The sequence below is a fragment of the Lissotriton helveticus genome, chromosome 12, assembly GCF_964261635.1.
Source record: "Lissotriton helveticus chromosome 12, aLisHel1.1, whole genome shotgun sequence".
In the NCBI taxonomy this organism is placed as follows: domain Eukaryota; kingdom Metazoa; phylum Chordata; class Amphibia; order Caudata; family Salamandridae; genus Lissotriton; species Lissotriton helveticus.
Genome location: NC_136073.1, coordinates 306,506,858 through 306,533,118, shown reverse-complemented (window position 1 = coordinate 306,533,118; position 26,261 = coordinate 306,506,858). Strand labels below are relative to the sequence as shown.

Sequence of the window (26,261 nt, the reverse complement as noted above, 5' to 3'; positions counted from 1 at the left end):
TTAATTCATCTATATACCAGGGAGAAGAGATTTGTTTCCTAAGTTTTAAGCGTCTTATCGGGCCACTACATCAAGGGTTTCCCCCACCGCCTTGCAGTAGGTCTGATAGTTTTCATCTACCGAGGTGGAGGAATAAAATGACAACTGACCCTGAAAAGGCAGTTGGGCCCAATTTTTTACCACCTTATTCCATTCTCTACCCTTCCAAAAGATCGATGACTGGTGGTTTTTAACCACTAAGCTAGGCAGCTTAATTAAAAAGCGAATCAGGAAGTGGTCAGTCCAGCTCTGAGGAACAATGTCGACCACCTCCGTCTCAGCCTGATTCGCAAACAGGAGGTCCAAAACATGTCCTCCTGAATGAGATGGTTGCATTACCATTTGATGGAGCCCAAGATTCTCACAGGTGTGCCTTAAATAACTTAGGTGGTTATCTAGGCTGCTGTTATCCCATATGGTTCTGTAGGCTTTTGGAGCCCTATCTAGAGAGAACTAGTTTCACACTTCTTGATGATTTTAATTTTCACTTAGAGAATTCTGCAAATCATGATACCCAAACATTTGGGAAAATATGAATGGATGTGGCTTTTTTCAACTGGTCACCCTCCCTTCCCATGTGGTGGGCCACACCCTAGACGGGATTTTTTCCAACGATCACCGCATTAGGGTAGGAGAGCCCCTTCCGTTAGCTTGGTCAGATCACTTCGCCATTCCTTTTAGTCTGAGGGTCTCTGCGTCGGGGAACACGCAACCCGAAAATAAGAACACACTTGAAAAACAGAATCAGAAGTTGATTAGTAATGATAATGTTGCAACCGCCTTGGTAAATTTTCATATCCCGGGTCACCTAAGTGCTAATTTAGCAGCAACTCATCTTTCCAAAAAGCTAGTAGAAGTACTGGGCACTTTAGCCCCCTTAAAAACTCATTACTCACCAAGGAAAAGACCCTCCGCTCCGTTGTTTTTTGATAGACTGCGCAAGCTGACACAGGAGTGTAGGAGGCAGGAATGATTATGGCCACTGAGCCTACATCGTCGGGCAGAGACCTGCATAAACATTGTCTGGCGGTATATAAGGCGGCCATTTTAGAGGAGAAGGGAAGGTTCTTTGTTAAAGTCTCTGAAATCTTCCAAAGAGCTTTTTAATATTGTAAGTTCCCTGATTACTCCTACAATTACCGACCCTGGGGAGGTGTCACAGGAGCTCTTTGACAGGCTCTGAGCTTTCTTTCGCACTACGATCCAAGACATACACACTCAACTGGAAGCCCAAAACCTTAATAAGGACTCAGATACTCAGTGTGAAAGTGACTTGGGGGAAAGGTCTAGAAATAACCCGATCCCCAGCTTACTCTCCTTCCCGAGTCTGTCTCTGGAGAGTACAGACCATTTATTAGAAGGAATTAAGTCTGGCTCGCCAATGGACTCTTGTCCCTTGAAAGTTCTAAAGAGTGCAAAAGATGCCATCTTACCGCATCTCACCACTGTCCTTAATTTGGTTATATCGGAGGGGCAATATACCTTGGCCTGGAAGGTGGCAGTAGTTAGGCGACTCTTAAAAAAGCCATCGTTGGACCCGCTGGAATTGAAGAATTATCGACCTATCTCTCTTCTGCCGGTTCCAGCTAAAATCTTAGAATCCCAACTAAACTTCCATCTGAGTGCCTATTTGATGGACCACCAAAACCTTTTATGGGACGCCTTGCTGCTTTTGCTCTCACCCGTCTGGATTTGCCTGCCACCAGCATACTTCTTGCGGAACCCGCTCCGCGGGTCCCGCTGCGTGAGGAGTGTTTGCCTGCTGTTGCTTCGAAGGGGATATTGAGGGAAGTACTTACTCGGGGCTGCGAGCGAGTGCGTGCTCCTTTGGGACTGCATCTCCCAGGAGCGCCTGCCAGCCCTGAATACCTACACCTGGGCCGCTCTCCCCGACCCCTCCTACCCTTCCACCGAGCCCTCATTAACTGCTCTCGCTGAGTCGGCGAGTGGGACGCCTTGCTGCTTTTGCTCTCACCCGTCTGGATTTGCCTGCCACCAGCATACTTCTTGCGGAACCCGCTCCGCGGGTCCCGCTGCGTGAGGAGTGTTTGCCTGCTGTTGCTTCGAAGGGGATATTGAGGGAAGTACTTACTCGGGGCTGCGAGCGAGTGCGTGCTCCTTTGGGACTGCATCTCCCAGGAGCGCCTGCCAGCCCTGAATACCTACACCTGGGCCGCTCTCCCCGACCCCTCCTACCCTTCCACCGAGCCCTCATTAACTGCTCTCGCTGAGTCGGCGAGTGGGACGCCTTGCTGCTTTTGCTCTCACCCGTCTGGATTTGCCTGCCACCAGCATACTTCTTGCGGAACCCGCTCCGCGGGTCCCGCTGCGTGAGGAGTGTTTGCCTGCTGTTGCTTCGAAGGGGATATTGAGGGAAGTACTTACTCGGGGCTGCGAGCGAGTGCGTGCTCCTTTGGGACTGCATCTCCCAGGAGCGCCTGCCAGCCCTGAATACCTACACCTGGGCCGCTCTCCCCGACCCCTCCTACCCTTCCACCGAGCCCTCATTAACTGCTCTCGCTGAGTCGGCGAGTGGGACGCCTTGCTGCTTTTGCTCTCACCCGTCTGGATTTGCCTGCCACCAGCATACTTCTTGCGGAACCCGCTCCGCGGGTCCCGCTGCGTGAGGAGTGTTTGCCTGCTGTTGCTTCGAAGGGGATATTGAGGGAAGTACTTACTCGGGGCTGCGAGCGAGTGCGTTCTCCTTTGGGACTGCATCTCCCAGGAGCGCCTGCCAGCCCTGAATACCTACACCTGGGCCGCTCTCCCCGACCCCTGCTACCCTTCCACCGAGCCCTCATTAACTGCTCTCGCTGAGTCGGCGAGTGGGACGCCTTGCTGCTTTTGCTCTCACCCGTCTGGATTTGCCTGCCACCAGCATACTTCTTGCGGAACCCGCTCCGCGGGTCCCGCTGCGTGAGGAGTGTTTGCCTGCTGTTGCTTCGAAGGGGATATTGAGGGAAGTACTTACTCGGGGCTGCGAGCGAGTGCGTGCTCCTTTGGGACTGCATCTCCCAGGAGCGCCTGCCAGCCCTGAATACCTACACCTGGGCCGCTCTCCCCGACCCCTCCTACCCTTCCACCTATTGTGTTTACACTCCATATTAAGCTCCTAGTATCCCCGCTGCGCGGGAGCGCGCGGGAGCGCCGGGAGAAGCCCGGGACAAGGGCGGGACCGTCTGTGGCCGTCCGGGGCCGCAGGAGGCCGGGCTGGGCCACCCCTTTAATATCTACAGACCCGTTATTGGATGTAACTTATTTGTTTGGTGTTTACCCGGATCACCTAGTTTATTTGAAGGTAGCAGGGGGGTGTGATTCATGGCTAGCTCTCTAAATACCTCTGCTTTGCTGTCCTCTATGGGCGAGGTGGAGACGGCGGTTATGGGCCCCCTAGATACGTACTTCAAATGCCTGCCCCAGGACATAGATAGGGAGATTGCTTTGGGGGAAAGACGCGCCGGGCGAAGGCTATCGATTGAGCTTATGAAAAACCCCCTTGATAAACGTATAGGTCAAAGTTTTCCTGCATTAGTCACCCCGCTATCTTCCACAGTACTGCCAGCCACACATGATTCATTGTATGATATATCTGTTTCTAATGAGCCACTGGGTACCTCTCCTGTAGATATAGTGGTTGCCACCTTATCCTCTGAGCATTCAAATGCTTCTAACAGACCATTGAGGGGGCAAAATGCCATATCAAAAGCATGTGTTCAAGCACAGGCTATTAAGCCTAAACCATGCCCAAAGAGGAAAAGGGCGGCAACTATAAAAAAATCTCAAGTTCTAAATCCTGCAAGGAAGGTCAGGAAGTTGGCCATTAAAACTCCCGTAACCCATGTTCCTGCTGAGAATCCTACTGGGGCAATAACGGGGGAGGAATTAGTTGCCCCAATAGGTACAGATAACCCAATGATGCCAGCACCAATAGCAACAGAAATAGACCCCATTATTTTAGCAGCCCCTGGGCAACTGATGTCTAACCCGGAATGTTTATCGGATTTGGAAAAACTAATACGCTCCCTTTTAAAGCCCCTTGAGACTAGACTTGGAAAGCTAGCAGAACAATTGGACCATTTTGAGCAGGCTAGCTTAGATAATTTCTTCTCAATAAAGTCATTAATTAAGTCTTATAATAAAATGGGAGAGAATGGGGCAAAACACAAGTTAGCTGAGCGGGATATAGGTGCCACGGTGGTCGAACTGACTCCCCCAATAGCGAGTGGTGCATCTACTCAGCAGAACCAGGGGCAGAATAGTAAGAATACAGTAGTACCTTTACCCTCTGTAAACAACAACAGTTGTGGGAGAACTAAGACCAGCTGTAATAGCATTACGACTAAAGGTACCAAAGATGGTTCTAAAAACTTGGCCCCCGCCGCTAATAATAATAGTCCACTCCTACCAGCTACTTTGGAACGTAACCAGGGTACACTGATAGATATAGACAAAAACCTAGGTATGAATGTTGTTGGATCCAATGGTCCGCTTGCCTCCCAGATAGCAAGTAGGGGCGGCCATGCAAGGGATGGCAACACCACAGCCGATGGAAATAAGGTTATCATGGCTATGGGAAGTGGTGTTCCTTTGAGCCTTGCTGTCCCAGATCGCTGCCCATTAAAACCATATGTTAACAAACCTTCGAATCGGATTCCCCCGGTCCAACTCACCCCTGATTCCTACCCATACGTGGCTATTCTCACCAATGTCCCACCCTTATTGGAAGGTCAAAGGGAAACTTATGACATGTTAAAAAATAAAGCCATGCATTGGCTACGGGTCAATAGACCCTTGCCAGGGGGTGTGGACGGCCTGATTATTGGGGTTAGAAGGGTCAACTGGATTGGGAACACTTTAAAAAAGCAGGGGGGTGAGTGCATCATAATCAACTTCCAAGATCCAAGGGTAGTAGGGTTGATTACGAGACCGGGATGGAATATTAGCATCGGTGGGATTGGCGTTGTGGATTTGACTTTTTTCTATCCTAGACCAGTGTCCACTCATCCTGGGGGGAGTAATGAGTCAATGAGAACTAGTTTGCCTCACTGGGTAGAGGCCAGCTCTTTCCCTGCCCCTATCTCGCGTCCAAATGATTGTTATAAGCAGGCACATAACTTTGAGGGTGGGGCTGGGTACATGAGATGGGGATGCTGACGGAACACATTTGAATTTTTTGACTCTGTTGTACAAAGGGATAGGGAAAGTACTGTGGAGGCAATACTGTCACCTAAGGGGGATGTGATGTGTAATTTGGCAGGAGCGGTCCCGGATAGGGAATTTGGAAATATGAGGGGGGGCAATATGGTATGTCAGGATGATTGGGGGGGTGATCCTAGATCACCATTATGTTTTGTGTCAATTGATGTTAATGTGGATAACTGTGCAGATATTGTTATGGAAGAGGGCGGCGACCGTGAGATTTTGATTAAATCATCGGTCATGGTTGCCACTGAAAAGGGGATCAGTAAAGGTGATACCATGGGAAGTTTTCTCTCATGGAATATAGCAGGTTTGGCCTCCAGATTGCTGTCTCAAGATTGGCTTGACTTTGTCAATGGGTTTGAAATGTGCCTATTTCAGGAGACGTGGGCTTGTGATCCAATTTACCTGCCAGGTTATCTAAATTTTTGTATACCAGCAACAAGGGGCCCTAGGGGCAGACCTACGGGAGGTCTAACAGTCTGGGTCAAGCAGAATTCCCAGGTTAAAGTAAAAGTGATTGACCTATGCTGCAAGGATATACAATTATTGAGGTTAACATTAGGACAGGGCGGTGTGATAGACATCTACAACATTTATGCTAGGGGTTTAAGTGCTGGGAATTCCCCCACCCTTGAAGTTCTATCGACCTCCCTTGAATCCCAGTCACTTGGAAATACAGTGGTTGTGGCAGGTGACCTGAATAGGACCTTTGAGCCTTTGGAAAACACTGAACATCCGATAGGACAAGAGGAAGATGCCCTATGGGGCGTCCCAAATCTAAACCTCTCACCAGTGAAGCGGTGGACTAAGGATGTATTGTTGTTAAATGCCTTATGTCTGGAGTATGGTTTGAGGGCCCTTAATGGCAGGACAAAAAGTGACCAGGGAGGGAATTGTTCATTCGACAACGGTCATAGCAAGAGCAGGATCGACTATGTCATCTGTAGTCTTGAGCTATGGTGTGGAGTGGGCGACATGGAAATTGTGGGGAGAATAGAAAGCGATCATAACCCCCTCAGTGTTACCCACTCATGGTGGAAGGCCGCGTCTGCCCAGCTAGCGTCAGGTAGTGAGATTGTACCTGTTATAGCTAACGACTCAAGAAGGGTGAAATGGCCTAATGTCCTGGCCAATTCAGCCACCTTGGAGCACATTAATCTGGAGGTGGATAATGCTATTGCCGCCATGGAAACAGTATATCCCGTAACACCGGGCTCCTCTATAATAGCAGAAATACATGACACATTCTTCTCTTTGATAAAACCGTATTTTATCAAATCAGTTAGGGCAAATAGAAAAACACCCATCAAATTGGCGAGGTGGTTTAACAAGCAGTGTAGGGCAACTAGACTGGAGTTGGGCAGGGCAATCAAAAGCAGGGAGAAGGCTTTGATTAGCACTGCCAGGAAAAAATATAAAGAGAATATTCGCAAGGCTAAGAAGATGTGGGACGAGGAGTATTGGGAGGAGTTACTTGAGGCCTCTGGCCAAAAAGATTCAAGACTCTTTTGGAAAATTATGAAATGGGGCAGAGGTGGGACTCCAAGCAACCCCGATAATAATGTTAATGAGGCTTCATGGGTCGAGTATTTCCAACCACAGTATGCGGAAAATAGGGATATAATGGACATAGAACCAATCCCTGTGGTATTTTGCAAGGGAGATTTATTCTCAATTAAAGAAGCTGAACTTGTAATTTCATTACTGCAGGGGGGGAAAGCTCCGGGGTTGGATGGAATTCCCTCAGATATTTTCAAATATGATAAGGTTCGGTGGGCAAAATATGCGACTGTGCTGGGAAATGCCCTTGCAAAAGGGGCAAACATCCCGGATGTATGGAAGGGGGCAATTATAATTCCGATCTTTAAGAAAGGCGATCGATCGCTCCCGGCAAATTATAGACCTATAAGTTTGCTGGCCACTATCCAAAAAGTTGTGGGTAAGATGGTGGTCGACAAACTTATGGCCTGGGTAGATGAAAACAATGCCTTATCCCCTTACCAGGCAGGATTTAGGCTGGCAACCAGCACGGTTGATCAAATTTTTCGCTTCACTATGCTACGGTGGGGGACTGTACTCCTTGGCGAAGGCAGCCTTTATGTAGCATTTGTAGATCTGAGGGCTGCCTTCGATCTGGTGCCCAGGAGTAAGCTGTGGGGTGTTTTGAGCAAGATAGGGGTCCCACTTGAACTGCTCACATTAATAATGCGTCTCCACGAAAGCAATTTCGCTAAAGTCCAGTGGGGGAGGAACGGGGAATCTACCATCAATTTCCCAGTTGAGCGGGGGGTACGTCAGGGTTGTGCCATGGCACCCCTGCTGTTCTCCTTGTTCATCAATGGTATAGTGGACAGGATGTTGGATGCGAGGGTGGACGCACCTTCGCTGGCGGGCATCAGGGTTCCGATCCTGATGTTCGCCGACGATACCTTGATCGTGTCCAAAACCCCGGCAGGACTCCAGCGAGCCTTGAACATATTTGATATGTTCTGTAAGGAACGTGGTCTCGAGGTTAATGTAAATAAAACTAAGCTGATGGTCTTTGGGCAAAAGCGCCAATCCCAACCTAGGGTATCTCTGAACAGTATCAGACTAGAGGTAGTAAACATTTTTACATACCTAGGGGTGGAGATATCAAGTAAATTTGGTTGGTCAAGACATATTGAGAAGGCGGTTTTGAAACACCAGCAGATTTCAGGAGCGCTTCGGGCTGAACAAGTAAAATCCAAAACCAGGCCTATTAAACCGGTTCTCATGGTATACGACGCAAAAGCTTTGGGCGCAGCCCTTTATGGGGCTGAAGTCTGGGGCTTTGAGAGGTTTAATACGCTCCAGAGATCTGAGAATAGGTTCTTGAGAGGGATAACTAGTCTCCCCCAAAGTACCCCTCTAATACCGCTTGGCCTGGATTTAGGAAGAAGATCGCTTAGTGATCGTGCCCGTTTAAGGCCTATCCTTTATTGGAGACGGTTGTGGACGACCCCAGAAATTAGACACTATGCTGAGGGGTTCTCTGCCCTAGTTAAATCAGATGTCTTCCATAAAATTACATGGCTAAAAATGCTTAGGGACGCCCTTGCCGAGCTCGGTCTCTCCAAACTTTGGGAAAATCCCTCTGGGGAAGTGTTCCCTAGTAAAATAACTATAAAAGCTATATATTGGGATTATATTGACCAGAAGCTTTGGAGGAGTGTGACCTCAGAATCTATGGGGGGTAGGTTTATGGAAATTAAAACAAGACCTGCACTAGAACAGTATTGGGACACTTTAACTGTTCCGCTAGACAGGAAATTATTTTTCCAGCTAAGGGCAGGTTCCCTCCCCCTGAGGTCAGTGACGTCCAACTGGGGAACTAACAGTAGTTCGTGTTGCCCAACATGTGGCGCCCCCAATGAAAGTATAGCACATTTTTTATTCCTGTGTGAGGCCTATGTAAAACCAAGAAAATTGTGGTTGGCACCTGTTTGTAGGAACCTTGGTGTCTTAAGTGGTGTCGAGGGGCTGAGAATTATTTGTTCCTCAACCGAATTGCCTATAGTAGTAGGAACGGCAAAATACCTGGGGTGGGCTTGGTCCATAAGGCGGAGGGCTCTATCTCCGAATAGGCTTTGAATCCCGTTTTCTTGCTTGTAGGAATTGCATTCCTCGTATCCCGTGGGAGAGAATTATGAATTTTAGCTATAACATGTTGCTAAAATGTACGCAAAGAGCTTTGACTGTACATTTTTGGTTATGGTCCACAAAGAGGGTGATTTTGTATTTTAACTTGCATTTAGTTTCTGTATATTATGAGAAAGCTATATTAATTACCATTGGTGAATATTTTATGTATGTATACTGTGTATTTTAATCTGAAATTTATCGTCAATGTATGTTAGAGTTTTAAATGTGTAAACTTTTATGTGTGTGCTTTTATGAGTGTATAACTCGAATAAAGCTTTTTCAATCATGGGTCTCAACATGGCTGCAGAAATGGTCATAGCACCGAAACTGCGCTCACCACGGTGCTTGATAACATTCGCACACAGGCGGATGCAGCACATACTACTTTGTTGATTCTACTTGACCTCACCGCAACTTTTGATTCCCTTTCTCCACTGAGGCTTGTGGATCGCCACAGGGAGGTAGGGGTCGGATGCTCAGCTCTAAGTCTTCTTGCCTCCTTTCTTAGTGAGCGGACCCAAAGAGTGAAACTGGGCAATTTCTACTCTGACCCAACCCCCCTTCTATGCGGTGTGCCCCAGGGTTCATCTTTGAGCCCTACATTGTTTAATATATACTTTGCCCCGCCAGCAAAGGTGGCAAAATCCTTTGGTCTGGAAGTGTTATCATATGCAGATGACACGCAGATCATGGTGTCTATGACTCATAACATCAGTGACGCTGCCTGCAATTTTAAAAACTGTTTGCAGGCAGTATCATCATGGATGGTCAAAAATTATCTTAAATTGAATGGCGAGAGGACGGAGGTTCTTATTTTTTGACAAGGCGAACAACTAGTCCGGGGAGTGGTGGCCCGAATCTTTGGGCACTTGCCCCGGCCCTGTCTCCCATGGTAAGAACCTGGGAGCCCTGTTGGACAATTCTTTGTCCTTCAACTTACAGATCAGTAGGACGGTGGCTACCTGTCTCGGGCTCATAAGGATCATAAAGAAGATCACGCAGTGTCTTTTACTCAACACCCTTTATTTGGGTATTAATAAGGGACAGCTGCGGCGTCTGCAGCTGGTGCAAAATGCTGCGGTTAGGCGGGTGACTGATGTGCCCAAACATCATTCAGTCTCATCCTACCTTTGGTCTCTGCACTGGCTTCTAATAGATCGTAGGGTCACGTTTAAAGCTCTCTGCCTTACTCATAATGCCTACTATTGCCGGGGCCCGGACGGCATTAAAGCATTATTTCATCATTATGTCCCCATTAGGAACCTTAGGTTTGCAAGTAAGCATCTTCTTACGGTGCCCAGGTTCAAGCAGCTGAGATGGGGTGGGAGATCCTTCTCAATGACTGCTGCTAAATTGTGGAACTCTCTTCCTGACCTAATTGCTGGACAATGTTACTTCATCCATAATGTCAACATACCACAATTCACTGTATTATAAACAGTGGAGGGCAGTGTCTAACCACATGCTTTTTTTTCCTTATTTATTTTTTTAATATTGTTGCTTACCATTTATTTTTCAACTCTTTTCGTTGGAACTTTAACCAAAGACTGCTGGACGCATGCCTGATCTACGTTGACTGTTACGGATACTCTCACTTTGCATTATGAAGTGGGTAATAGAACTCAATGTAATCAGTTCTTCAATCGTGCTGGCTACTTTGGGAATTGGTAGCTCAATCTATCCTTCGAGGGCTGTTTCAGTATCATCCCTAGCTCCCATTTAGAGCTAATATATTGTCTCTCACAGACATGAAATATTCCTCTGTTTCTCGGTTCCACTAATATGCCCCAAACTGCTGGAATGCATCTTACTATTTACTATTCTTTGATTCTTCCTCTTGTGAGAAGTTTTTGAGGAGCTCAGGACACAAACATGATGCAGAACCCTTCTGAATTTCATGGTGACACCTATAGCAATTAAAGGCATATGTCTTATAGGGAATATATCAGAAAAGTAAGCTAAGCCTTCTTTTGTGATATATGATAAGATTTAAAAGTGGCCCTATGGAGTCTTGAAAAAAGCAGGCCTCTGGCTTTTATCCCTGGCCACTCTCCTCTTATGACTGTCCTCTGAACTGAGCAAAGCTGTGACTGACAAAGTCTCAAGCCTATGGTCAAAAGAGGCTGGTAAGAAAAGGCCAATGGTTGCAAGGTGGGGAGTACCAGCATCCACTCTATGTATCGTAGAAACAATAGATCTGGCTGATAGCTCAGGGTCAAAACCCAGACCTAATTAACCATTGCACCATGCTACATATAAACTAACACCAAGTGTTTTTTTTTTTAACTATTAGGGCCCGATTCCGCCATCGGTTAGGAACCGTGACTGACCAACCTACTGTCCTCGGTTACGGCCCTGCAAGTATGAAGGGACCAAACCCTGTTTGGTCGCATTCGTATGTTACGCAATGGAAGCATGCATTCCGCCCGGAATGCATGCCTGCACTGTGAAATGGAGAGGTGCAGTCAATCTCTGCACCCTATGGCCGGCACCCAAAGGTGCCTGCCACCGGGAGCAGGGATCAAGAGAGAGACACCATAGGTGCCCCCAGGCCGCCTCGCACCCATAGGGGCACTACTGGGGGCCCCCTAATACAGTTTCTGACTGCCTTTTCGTGCCATAAACAGCGGCACAAAAAGGCAGTGAAAAACTGCCATCGTACTCCCTCTGTCGTAAAGAGGCGACTGGGGAAGTACTGAAGAATTTCCGGATGGCAGACGGGCTCTCCGAGCCCGTCATAAACCATCCGGATATCCGAGTCATATTCCTTTCCAAAGGATCCCATCGGAATGGCTTGGTCAGAAAGGAATCCGGCCGGCACATTCCAATACGGGTGGAAGGGCTCCGAATGTCGTTCGGAGCCGTAGCCCTTCTATCTGGAATCGGAATTGGCCCTTCAGTGTTATGTTCGGTTCTTTGACAGTGGTGTTTAAGAAACATGAGCCCATACCTTGGAAAATAGTCTTGAAAAAATTATTACCTTAAAGCTGTTGTGTTAATGAGAGCCTATGTTTAGCATATTTTGTAATACAATTTTTTTTTGTAGGCCTTTAGCCCACATGTTTACATATACTATAATATTCTAATTTGATCAACCATCTCAATACCATCTTAATACTTATTCAAATCAGTGAAACTTCTGAAGAGCCTACTTTGTTTGTGCACAACTATAAGAATTGCTAGATTGCAACCCAGAGGACAAACAGATTACTATAACCAGGCTTGTGGTGATGCATAATCAACCAAATAAACTAAGCACTTACGTTATTTACGTAGGTGGTTATATCCGTATTGCTGCTGATCAATTCTGGAAGCAATGCAACCCCACTTTCAGATATACCTTTATGGATCAAGCCCTTGGTCAATGGGGATAATATCTGAAATAAATGAAAACCAGAGTAAACTCAGACTCATTTGTCCATGATGTACTGCTAAAAAGTAACATTAAAAAATAAGTAATCTTTTTGGCAACATTTTAGAAAATGGTTTTATGAAAAAATGACATTTTGTATTGATCAATATTCTTCTATACTTTTTTTTAGAACTGTATCCATTTATTATTAGCATGTCCAATTCAATAATAATCAGAAACGTCACACTGTACACACTATGAAATGAATCATGTACGCATAACTAAAATGATAATATTAGCAGCTCACTTTGATGAAGCCATTTTGAATCAGTTTAATTCCTTTTTAACTGATGCATTATCAAATTAACGGTCCATATTTCACAGGTAGAGGCTATTGTTTCGCAGATATGGGATAATATTTATAAAATACAAGTTTCATCTGATGAGAGACGTAGATACGGTCTGATTTTCTTCCCTCTAGCTAATTGCTCTGTAAGGATGGCAATGCATATAGATACTGACTGCACCAAAACAATCCAGAGAGGTTCAGAAACATCATCATGAAAGCTGAGTAAAACATAATCATTCTACACACAATCAGCGTCCTATGTTATCTGAACATTGCAGCAACAGCTTAAAAAATATTACAGTCTAACCTTTTTTTAATTGTTTTTAAATAGCAGCACATTCTCGAAATCTAAGCAAAACCTGAACATTATAATTGCAACAAATTTGCTTGTTTGTTTGCCTTTCTGGTAGCAACCTCTAAAGTATCTGAATTATACAGACAGAATACACTTTTTAACAAAATAAAGCCTGGTTTTATAGGAAATCCTAAGTTCTTGACTACACAATTAAGGGGTTGATAACAATGGCGGGCGGATCGGCCAGGCGGTGGCGGTCCGCCCGCCATCGTAACTTGAATTACCCACCGCCATATTACGATGGCAGTGGGTATTGCGGCGGACAGAAAGTCTGTCCACCGCTTTCCTGCCGGTCGGCACATATATGGTGGCGATGGGTAGCAGGCACCAACATCCATATTATGATGTTGATTTCTAAAGCCTGGCAGGGACTTGCCTAGGGGGCCCATTGCGGGCCCCATGGGGATGTAGGGGGTGCACTTGCAAGTCCATGCACAAGGTAGCAGGCACTGCGCGGTGCCTGCCACGTTATGTAAGGAAATGCACAACATGGCATTTCACCATTGCGGTGGGTGCTGCAGCCAGCAGCACCCGCTGCAATGTTAAATCACCAGATGCGACCGCCGCGGTGGTGGTCGCATCATAATTAGGGTGGTGGGACCACCGCATCGCAGGCGGGCAGTCCCGTTACTGCTAGGGTGATGGGTGGACTAAAGTCCACTCACCATCCTAACGTCCAGACGCCATCCTAATAACTCCTTAAGAACTTTTCTTTCGTTTTTACTACAATCAAATAGTGTAGTGCACTATTTCACTTACTGTGTTCATGTTAACCTCACCAAAATAAACATAAAATATTACATAAGAGAAACATGTATAATATGTTACTGGTCCAGGGCAATTTTAGTGTTTTATGCACTTGCACGTTACATATACCTTTTACATGATAATCACATCAATCTGTGTGCATTTTAATAATTAATTGACAGTAAGTGGATATGTTTATTTTTTAGTAAAATCAACACAAATACTCGAAATATAATCAATATATTTCCTCATGCTAACTGTACTTGCTTGGAAGTCATTTTAATGCAAAGTTAGCCTAACATGTAACCAGGCTCAAGTGACAGGAACTTCATTTTATTAGATGCCTGGCCAGTGTCTTGTTTGTCTCTCCTCTGCAGGTGTCTTATTGTGTTCCTCATTAGGTAGACTAGGCTAATTGTTTACTGTATTAGACTGGTAGATAACTGAAACCTAATTAGAAGATGGCAGTAAATATGGAGACTGAGACAGTGGGGGAGATCCTTCTGTACGAAGCAGACTGGCCAATGCTCAGAGGCCATGTCTCAGAAAGAGGGGCTGTAGAGGACCAGGTGTCCACAAATTGAACATCATATTCAGCTGTCACAATCAGTGGTATAATGAGCCTTGTCGAATAGCAAAGATAGAGCTGAAAATGGCAGCCAAATCTGACAATATAGAGGTATTGAGAGACAAAAGGGTGAGGTGTAAAAAGTTATTAACAGAAACAAAGAGAGATTAGGATGACAGCATAAGGTCCGATTTGATATTAGCAGCCATAACTAAGGACCACACAGGCTTCTGGAGCCTAATAGCCAAAGGAAATAAAACAGGGAAAAGCAGCTTGGATCTCTATTTGGACCCAAAAGCTTGGGTGAACCATTTCACAAAACTTCATGCTGAGAACACTAGCGAAATAACAAACACACATTGAAGAGATACGCAAAACTTCCCTATATCTACTAAAATGGCACGAACCCATACCCTACAATGTAGTACAGAGGAAACATTGACAGCTATAGATGCTGTCAAGCCAGGGAAAGCAACAGCCCCCGATAAAATTCCAGGTGATTTATTGAAGCATGATAAAGCAGTATGGAGCCCATATAATAATCTTCTATGCAACTTTGTTGCGGCAGGAACGCCACTGCCAAAATCTTGGAAGGGGGCTGAAATTATCCCAATCTTCAAAAAGGAGGAGTGCCAAGAACCAGCAAACTATTGCCCCATAAGTCCCATCGACACCCTACAAAAGATTCATGCAAGACAGCTCCTATCAAAGCTGAATGATTGGATAGAGAGTAATAGCATTTTAACACAATACCAGGCTGGGTTTAGAGCTAGAACTAGCACAGTTGACCAGGTTTTTAGACTTCTCTGTTTGGGTTGGAAATACACAGTTTTTAAGAAAGGTCATCTGTATATAGCTTTGATTTATTTAAAGTCATCCTTCAATTCGATTCTCCGAGACTTACTTAGGAAATCCTTAAAAGTACAAGGCGTACCCGCAGACCTACTTATCCAAATAATGAGATTACATGAAGATAATTTTGCAAAAGTTAGGTGGGGACCAAAGAGAGAATTAACAGATGCAATCCCCATAAGGAGGGGTGTCAGGCAGGGTTGGGTGTTGGCACCCATCCTTTTCTCATTATTTGTAAATGACGCTCCTAAATATTTATTAGGATGCAGCCATGACTCTCCAAAGCTAGGAGGGGTTCCCTTTCCGGCTCTTTTATTCGCCAATGATACTATCTTAGTTTTGCTAACTCCAAAAAGCCTCCAAAATCTGCTAAACAGGTTTAGTAAATACTGCTCTACTACAGGTTTAGAAATAAGCTCCAGTAAAACAAAATACATGGCAGTAAAACCACACAAATCATTTAAGAAGAATATCAACCTCTGAGAACAGAGGTTATAGTGTGTGCCGAATTTTAACTATCTAGGTATTACACTAGAAACAAACTTGACGTGGTTCTCTCAATTACAAAAAAGCAGGTCAATTCAGATTTAAAACGCAGTCCGATACTAAAAATAATAAGAACAGCATTACTAAATATTTTTCCCCTGCGCTGGAAGTCTACAAATACAGAGCTCAATTTGTCGCCCTATGTAGAGCTGAACTATGGGGGGTCTCTTGCAAGAACACATTCGTGGGGGAAGAAAATAGGTTTCTCAGAAGCCGATAATGCCTCCCTGTAAGGACACCCATGATCCCCATCACTAACGATTTAAATTTAAAGCTCCTAGACCAGCATGCAATCTTAAGGTCGCTCCTATTCTCGGTGCACCTATGGATCACCCCAGAGTTAATCAGATATAGGGAAGGACTGGAAGAGATCCTAGGATTAGATCAATCTGCCACTCTACTGTGGGTCAAACACATACGCACATGGTTTTGCAAATTGGCGCTCAAACATCTTTGGGAAACTCCTTCTTTAATGATACCATCTGTAAAAAAGACTCTTAAAAGTATTTTGGGGGCGTACATTCAAAATAGCGTTTCTCAAAGCTCTACAAACGGCAGGCTGACGCACCAGTTTATTTTAACGAAACCTCTCCCATTATACAAACCATATCTGGACGAAGTCCAACCCCAATTAGCAAAATCTCTGTATATGAAATTCCGGTATGGCATTCTGCAAGTTCGCACCAACACAGCTAAGTGGGGTTGTATAAATGGAGAGCCAAATTATGATAATTGTTCCCTTTGCAAACCTAACACGCTAGAAAATGACTCCTACATACTGTTTTTTTGTCCAGCATATGGCTTTCTCATGAGCAAATGGATTAAACCACTATGCCAAAATTTGGGAATTTGATCATGCTCTGATGCAACCAGAATTTTAAAATGTGATACTACACAGAAAATAGTTTTTAGTGTCAGTAGATTTTTATTTTCTGTTAACCTAATACGAACAAAGAAAGGTTTAAAATTTGAACTTAGGTGCTCATTAGTATGGCGGGCAGACTTTGTCCACCCGTCTTAGGCCCGGGAAATGGGACCGCCCACTATGTATGCGGTGGTCCCGCATTAGGCATTAGGATGCCCCCACCATACTGGTGGGTGCATCCCGCATTCCTGACATTGCGGTGGGTGGTGCTTTCAGCAGTACCCTCCTCAATATCAGAAATGCATGTTTTGCATTTGCATGCACAACGTGGCAGGCACCGCACGGTGCCTGCCACCTTGTCCATGCGAATGCAGGGGGGTACCATATTTACCCCGCATGTGCACCCCCCAATACCCTGGGGGCCTGGAACGGACTCCCAAATAAAAAACGCATGCCTTTCCATGGCGGAGTCTGGAAAGGCACATCTCCGCCATCATAGTAAGATGGATGGCGGTGCCTGCAAGGCACCGCCACCATATTACTATGCTTTTCCACCCGGTATGGTAGGTGGGAAAAAAGCGGACGGTCTGCCCATCCGCCGTGGTCCCCCCACCATAGTAATATGGTGGGGGGGATATGGGTTGCGGGTGGTGACTTTTTGCAGGTGGATCGCCCGTTATAGTAATCACCCCCATAGTGTAATGTAATAAGGCCCTGGCATGTATGCAGTCGCACTCTCTTTAATCCCCTGTGCTGAGGCTAACCTGCAACATCAAGGAAGCTTTGATACCTCTGGCATTTTATAGCATTAGTGTTTTGTCTCTTCTCTTTGATAGAGAAAATCTGTCTGTAGTACATAGGAGTAGTATGAGGCTTTTTGCACACTACAAACGCTTGCACTTTAACCAGGGTAAATTCTAATTCTAATTAAGGATTTGTTAGCCATATATTATATGCCTGCACAGAGGCTTGTTTGCAAGAATGAGAAACTATAAATATCCTTGGCACTTTATAGCATTTGGACTTTATCTATGTCAAGACCCCAACAATGAGTTGTTTTCCCTTTTGTTTTGCCAGCATTTCGTAGCTTAAAGCCTAAGCTGGAAGTCTGAAAGACTTCTTTTATTTTTTTTAATGTTTGAATTTGTAAATGATCTACTTGTTTTAGAAAATTTTAAATTGCTTAAGAGCCTGGGTTTTATACAGAACAAACACTGAATATGGACAAAACAACTGCCAAAAGAAATGATTACTGATCTGATGGAATTACTTTTTATGAATGTTTACTTGCTTTTACTGGGTATCTTTTATGGTTTTTTAAACTAAATAAAGATTATCGAATTGAATTGAACATTATATATCAACCCAAATAACATCATATGACAATGCAACCATGGACACACATCTGCACAACTGACATAATATAGTACACATCCCCCATCTTAATTCAATTCATACAACAACATATGTTTGCACAACACCACCATACTCTATAAGATCTATGAGCCTACTTGAACAGCACCTCCATCATACATCGACACAAATAGATAAGGTTACCCATTATGTAAACTCTCTCTCTCTCTCTCTCTCTCTCTCTCTCTCTCTCTCTCTCTCTCTCAATTGCACCTGAAAATACACAAAGTTTAAAGTGACATTATAGTTAGATGATGAAATGAGATAAGTAATGTTAAAACACTGAAAAATTAATTAAATATGGAGGTAATAATTTACTCAACTAGCTACAGCCTGCTCTCCTGTATAGTTCCAAAGGTGATAGGAATGTTATAGGTAAGTGAAAATGTCAGTTAAAACATGCTGTTTTAAACAAACAAAACAAATGAAATCCACCAGTTATAGTTATCTCAAGGAACTATAACACATGCCCAAAAGTAACTATAGCTTGCACCTGCATCATGCACTGCGAATTACCCCACCTATTACATCACTTAACACACCCCTTCCTAATATCGAATCGATATGTGTTCGCTATTTCAAATTGAGATACAGTGACATGTTGCTGAATTGCAATTGGGGAATGATCCTGAGAATTGGGCTTTTTGCAACCGGGGAAAATGCATGCGCATGTGGCCCTATATTTTTTATGCCTTCTTAGGAAATGAACATGTCATTAGTAAACAGTTCCTGATGTGCCTTTCCATGTGTCTCCTGAGTATAGGGATAGCAAAGAAGTGTGCATGCATACACAGGACCTGACACATATCTGCATATAAACAATGCCCCTCCTAATCTCCCCTCACTCTTTTACAGAGTTGTCATTCCTTTGTCCTGACCTCTTGCTCTCCACTAAGGATCACTGACAAAATATCAAGGTAAAAAATATCGATGGCAAAAATATCGAAAGAAAAATATAGAATGCAAAAATATTGACTCCCCTTACTTAAACAGGTAAGTACAAAAATATTTAAGTAAAAAATATAAATGTACAAAATAGCGATTTTAAAAATATATAACATAAAATAAAATATATGAAATATATTAAATATTAATATTACGTTTAACAAAATAAAAATACATTTAATAAATATTTTAACTAAATATAAATAAATGAACATAATTTAAAAAACATATAAACAGACAAACATAATATTTTATACATATACATATTTACTTTAAAATAATGTATTAAATATAATCTTTTTTAATTTTTTAATGTATACAATATATAAAATAAAATATATTCATATATCAATTATATAAAATTAAAAAATATTCTATTTTATAATTAATTCAAACAATTAACTAGAAAAAAATAATTAAACCTACATTTCACAATACAATAAATCCAACAGTAGGGAAATAATTACATAGTGGAATATCTAATTTTACTATCCCAACTCCAGTGAGTGCAACAGTAGAGGAAGTGTTGGATAGCGTAAGGGTAAAATGACTATTCCCACTCCAGTAAGTGCAAAAGTAGTGAAAGTGTTGGATATCGTAGGGGTAAAAATTACTATTCCCACTCCCGTGAATGCAACAATAGGAAAAGTATTGGATAGCGGAGGGGTAAAAATTACTATTCCCATTCCAGTAAGTGCAACAGTCGGGAAAGTATTGGATGGCAGAGGGGTAAAAATGACTCCTCCTACTCTAAAGAGTGGGACATTAGGGAAAGTATTGGATAGCGGAGAAGTAAACATTACTTTTCCCACTCCAAAGAGTGCAACAATAGGGAAAATGTTGGATAGAGGAGAGGTAAAAATTACTATTCCCTCTCCAGTAACTGCAACAGTAGGGAAAGTGCTTGATGGCGGATGGGTAAAAATTACTATTCCCACTCCAGTGGAGGCAACAGTAGAGAACGTTTTGGATAAATAGGGGTAAAAATAACAATTCCAATTCCAATGAGTGCAACAGTAGGGAAAGTGCTGGATGGCGGATGGGTAAAAATTACTATTCTCACTCCAGTGATTGCAACAGTAGGGAAAGTATTGGATAGCAGAGGGGTAAAAATTACTATTCCAATGCCAGTAATTGCAACAGTAGGGAAAGTGCTGGATGGCGGAGGGGTAAAATTACTATTCCCACTCTACTGAGTGCAACAATAGGGAAAGCGTTGGATAGCAGAGGAGTAAAAATGACTATTCCCACTCCAGTGTGTGCAACAATAGGGAAAGTATTGAATGGCAGAGGGATAAAAATTACTATTCCCACTCCAATGAGTGCAACAGTAGGGAAAGTATTGGATAGCGGAGAAGTAAAAATTACTATTCCCACACCAGTGAATGCAACAGTAGAGACATTTTGGTTAAATAGGGGTAAACATTACTATTCCAACTCCAATGAGTGCAACAGTAGGGAAACTTCTGTATAACGGAGGGGTAAAAAATTCTATTTGCCACTCTAGTGATTGCAACAGTACGGAAAGTATTGGATAGCAGAGGGATACAAATTACTATTCCCACTCAAAGAGTGCATCATTAGGGAAAGTATTGGATAGCGGAGAAGTAAACATTACTATTCCCACTCCAAAGAGTGCATCAATAGGGAAAATGTTGGATAGCGGAAGGGGCACAAATTTTCTCTTACCCCTCCAGTAACCGCAACAGTAGGGAAACTGCTGGATGGCGGATGGGTAAAAATTACTATTCACACTCCAGTGTAGGCAACAGTAGACAACGTTTTGGATATATAGGGGTAAACATTATTATTCCCACTCCAGTGAGTGCAAGAGTAGGGAAAGTATTGAATAGTGTAGGAGTAAAAATTACTATTCCCACTCCAATGAGTGCAAGAGTAGGGAAAGTATTGGATAGCAGAGGGGTAGAAATTACTATTCCCATTCCAGTGAGTGCAAAAGTAGGGAAAGTATTGGATAGAGGAGGAGTAAAAATTTCTATTCCCACTGCAGTGTGGGCAACAGTAGGGAAAGTATGGAATGGCAGAGGGACAAAAATTACTATTCTCACTCCAAAGAGTGCAACAGTAGGGAAAGTATTGGATAGCGGAGAGGTAAACATTTCTATTCCCACATCAGTGAATGCAACAGTAGAGAAAGTTTTGGATAGATAGGGCTACACATTACTATTCCAACTCAAATGAGTGCAACAGTAGGGAAACTTTTGAATAACGGAGGGGTAAAAATCACTATTTCCCACTCTAGTGATTGCAGCAGTAGGGAAAGCATTGGATAGCAGAGGGATACAAATTGCTATTCCCACTCAAAGAGTGCAACAGCAGGGAAAGTATTGGATAGCGTACAGACAAAAATTGCTATTCCCATCCAGTAAGTTCAACAGTAGGGAAAGTATTGGATAACAGAGGGGTAACAATTACTATTTCTACTCTAAAGAGTGTGACATTAGGGAAAGTATTGGGTAGCGGAGAAGTAAACATTACTATTCCCACTCCAAAGAGTGCAACAATAGGCACCATTTTGGATAGCGGAGGGGCAAAAATTATTATTCCCCCTCCAGTAACTGCAGCAGTAGAAAAGTGCTGGATGGCGGTTGGGTAAAAATTACTATTCCCATTCTAGTGTAGGCAACAGTAGAGAACGTTTTGGATAAATCGGGGTACAAATTACTAATCCAACTCCAATGAGTGCAGCAGTAGGGAAAGTTCTGGATGGCGGATGGGTAAAAATTACTATTCCCACTCCAGTGATTGCAACAGTAGGGAAAGTTCTGGATAGCGGTGGGGTAAAAATTACTATTCCCACTCCAGTGAGTACAACAGTAGGGAAAGTATTGGATAGCGGAGGGGCAAAAATGACTATTCCCATTCCAGTGATTGCAACAGTATGGAAAGTATTGAATAGCGTAGGAGTAAAAATTACTATTTCCACTCCAATGAGTGCAACAGTAGGGAAAGTATTGGATAGCGGAGGGGTAAAAATTACTATTCCAACCCCAGTGAGTGCAACAGTACGAAAAATATTGGATAGCAGATGAGTAAACATTACTATTCCCACTCCAGTATGTGCAACAGTAGGGAAAGTATTGAATGGCAGAGGGATAAAAATTACTATTTTCACTCCAAAGAGTGAAACAGTAGGGAAAGTATTGGATAGCAGAGAGGTAAAAATTACTATTCCTACACCGGTGAATGCAACAGTAGTGAAAGTTTTGGATAAATAGGGGTACAAATTACTATTCCAACTCCAATGAGTGCAACAGGAGGAAAACGTCTGGATAACGCAGGGGTAAAAATTACTATTTCACACTCTAGTGATTGCAACAGTAGGGAAATTATTGCATAGCAGAGGGATACAAATTACTATTCCCACTCAAAGAGTGCAACAGTAGGGAAAGCATTGGATAGCGGAAAGGCAAAAATTGCTTTTCCCACTCCAGTAAGTTCAACAGTAATGAAATTATTGGATAGCAGAGGGGTAAAAATTACTATTCCTACTCTAAAGAGTGCGACATTCGGGAAAGTTTTGGATAGTGGAGAAGTAAACATTACTATTCCCACTACAAGGAGTGCAACAATAGGGAAAATGTTGGATAGCGGAGGGCAAAAAATATTATTCCCCTTCCAGTATCTGCAACTGTAGGGAAAGTCCTGGGTGGCCGTTGGGTAAAAATGACTATTCCCACTCCAGTGTAGGCAACAGTAGAGAATGTTTTGGATAAATAGGGGTACAAATTACTATTCCAACTCCAATGAGTGCAACAGTGGAGAAAATGCTGGATGGCGGATGGATACAAATTACTATCCCCACTCCAGTGATTGCAACAGTAGGGAAAGTATTGGATAGCAGAGGGGTACCAATTACTATTCCCACACCAATGAGTGCAACAGTAGGGAATGTGCTGGATGGTGGAGGGGTAAAAATTACTATTCCCACTCCACTGAGTTCAACAGTAGGGAAAGTTCCGGAGAGCGGTGGGGTAAAAGTTACTACTCCCACTCCAGTGAGTGCAACAGTAGGGAAAGTATTGGATAGCGGAAGTTTAAAAATTACTATTCCCACTCCAGTGAGTGAAACAATAGGGAAAGTATTGAATAGCATAGGAGTATAAATTACTATTCCCACTCCACTGAGTGCAACAGTAAGGAAAGTATTGGATATCAGAGGGATACAAATTACTATTCCCACTCAAATAATTAAATGTAGGGAAATTATTGGATAGCGGTGAGGCAAAAATTGCTATTCTCACTCCAGTCAGTGCAACAAGAGAGTAAGATTTGGACAGCAGAGGGGTAAAAATTACTAAAAACTATAAAACCATTTTTTAATTAAAAGTATCTTAAAAATAAATACATTACTTTAAAACTACTAATCATTATAACAGCTAAATATCAATTATTCAATGACAAATTAATTAATTCCCACCCTTCCCAACATTTACACTTATGTAGCGCTCCTAGCTGTTGTCTACCATAGGTACCCTCTAACAGGGATCGCTCGTACAAGGGGTCCATATCTAGCCATGTTATTGCATGTTACAATTGGGACGCCATATAATATACTCTAAGTCCGTTATTTCTAGACCCCCCTTACCCCACTGTCTTTTCATCACCTCCAAACTTACCCTATCCTCTCAATCCATTCCACAGCAGCTGGATGAGAAGTATGTCCAGCTCTTTAAAAACTCTATGTGGAATTCATGGAAAGAGCAATGCATTGTGTACAAACATCTGGGGAGTATTACCATTTTAATTAAAGCGATTTTTCCCATCAGGGATAATTTTTGGGTATTCCAGGACGTTATACTCTCTTTCAGGCCTTTTAATATCCTACCCATATTATATTCATAGAAGGTGTCTTTCTCTGTGGCAACTCGAATCACAAGGTATCATATCGATTCTAGTTCTCATTGTGAGACCCATTGCAGGGGACTGGGACATCGCTCTCCCTTCTATCTTCCTTATCGGATATATTTGCGATTTCTGTTAATTGATGTGTAAACCGGAAAACCCGGCAAACTTATCTAATGCATGGAGCAATATGGGGATTGAATAGGTCGGGCGTCACAGATAGACCAATGTGTCACACGCGTACAGTGACAATATATGTTCCATTTGGTCAATCCTATTACCTTGACCCTGCAGTTCTATCCAGAGGTGACATGCCAGTGGCTCCTTTGCGAGGGCAAATAACAAAGAGGACAGTGGTCACCCCTGTCGGGTGCCCCTTTGTAGCATCATAGCATCCGATACAAACCGGCTGGTCTGGACTCTTGCCATGGGTCTAGCATAACGTAATTTGACCCATTTTACAAACCCGGAACCCAGTCCTATTTTTAGAAGGACCTGACAGAGATATTCCATTGGACGGAGTCAAACGCTTGCTCAATATCTGGAAGTGCAAGTGCGCTTTCCTCTACTTTCTCTCCAAGAGTCTGCATTATAAGAGCGAGTCAGCGAATGTTCCTCACTCCTCAGTGTATTCCTTCCAGGTATAAACCCTGACTAATCCACATGTATCAACTGTGGAAAACAAGGGAACATCTGGCTCGCCAGCGCCTGGCTGATAATTTTAATGTCTACATTTAGCATAAAGATGGGTCTATAGGAACTCAGAATCAACAGATCCTTCCCTGGCTTAGGGATCAGCACTATTAATGCTTCTTGCATTGAATATGGCAATTTCCCCCTCTCCTCCGCTTCTTCAATTACCTCTAACAGCCTGGGAGTCACCTGTTCAATATAATCTTTATAAAATTCAGCCGTCAGGCCATCTATACCTGGAGATTTAGCTGTTATCAAATCAATCAATCAATCAATCAATACATTTGTAGAGCGCGCTACTCACCCGTGAGGGTCTCAAGGCGCTGTAGGGAGGGGGGGTGCCGCTATTGCTCGAATAACCAGGTCTTGAGGTGTGTCCTGAAGGTGAGATGGTCCTGGGTCAGTCGTAGGTGTGCGGGGAGGGAGTTCCATGGCTTGGTAGCCAGGTAGGAGAACAATCTTCCTCCGGTGGTGGTTCTGCGAATCCGTGGGACGGTGGCGAGGGCGAGGCTGGTGGACCGGAGCTTGCGGGTGGGGTTGTAGAATGAGAGGCGGTTGTTGAGGTATTCGGGGCCCATGTTGTGGAGCTCTTTGTGTGCATGGGTGAGCAGCCTGAACGTGATCCTCTTGCTGACGGGGAGCCAGTGTAGGTTTCTCAGGTGGGCAGATATGTGGCTGCGGCGAGGGATGTCGAGGAAGAGTCGTGCGGAGGTGTTCTGTATGCGCTGAAGTCGTTTCTGAAGTTTGGCTGTGGTTCCTGCGTATAGGGTGTTCCCGTAGTCCAATCGGCTGATGACGTGGGCCTGGGTGACTGTCTTTCTGGTTTCGGAGCATGCGCAGGGTGTTGAAACATGAGGACGAGACTGCGTTGACTTGCTTGGTCATCGTGAGGGAGGAGTCCAGGATAAATCCCAGGTTGCGTGCGTGGTCCGTGGGTGCTGGTGCGTTGCCCAGCGTCGTAGGCCACCCGGAGTCGTCCCAGGCAGATGGGGTTTGTCCGAGGATGAGGACCTCCGTCTTGTCCGAGTTGAGCTTCAGACGGCTGTGCTTCATCCATTCTGCAACATCTTTCATTCCGTCCTGGAAGTTGGTTTTGGCGGTGAAAGGGTCTTTGGTGAGGGAGAGTATCAGTTGGGTGTCGTCGGCGTAGGAGATGATGTTGATGTTGTGTTTATGTGCGATGGTGGCGAGGGGGCTCATGAAGATATTGAAGAGGGTTGGGCTGAGTGAGCAGCCTTGGGGTACGCCACAGATGATCTTGGTGGCCTCGGAGCGGAAGGGAGGGAGGCGGACTATCTGGGTTCTGTCGGAGAGGAACGATGTGATCCAGTCCAGGGCCTTTCCTTGGATTCCAATGTTGTAGAGGGGTGTTATTAGGGTGCGGTGGCAGACTATCAAAGGCTGCCGAGAGGTCCAGGAGGATGAGAGCGGCTGTCTCTCCGTTGTCCATCAGGGTCCTGATGTCATGTGGCTGCGATGAGGGCGGTCTCGGTGCTGTGGTTGGCTCGAAATCCGGACTGGGATGGATCGAGCGAGTTGTTTGCTTCGAGGAATGCAGTCAGCTGTTTATTGACGGTCTTCTCGATGACTTTAGCCGAGAAGGGGAGAAGAGAGATGGGGCGGAAGTTCTTGAGGTCTTTAGGGTCCTCTGTTGGTTTCTTCAGAAGGGCGTTGATTTCTGCGTGTTTCCAGCTTTCAGGGAATGTGGCTGACGTGAAGGAGCTGTTGATGACGTTCCGGAGGTGGGTTGCGATGATGGTGTCGGCTTTGTTGAAGATATGATGAGGGCATGGGTCAGAGGGGGAG

The 26,261-nt window shown here is 44.1% G+C and overlaps 1 protein-coding gene across 1 annotated transcript in view; it reads right to left on the bottom strand.

The window, feature by feature from the left end:
- LOC144799804 (cocaine esterase-like) overlaps positions 1 to 26,261 on the bottom strand; it is a 557,476-nt gene that overhangs the window by 195,795 nt on the left and 335,420 nt on the right. The window contains exon 7 of the mRNA XM_078671375.1: positions 12,168 to 12,281. Coding sequence (XP_078527501.1) covers positions 12,168 to 12,281 — 114 coding nt within the window. The remainder of the gene's footprint in view (positions 1 to 12,167; positions 12,282 to 26,261) is intronic.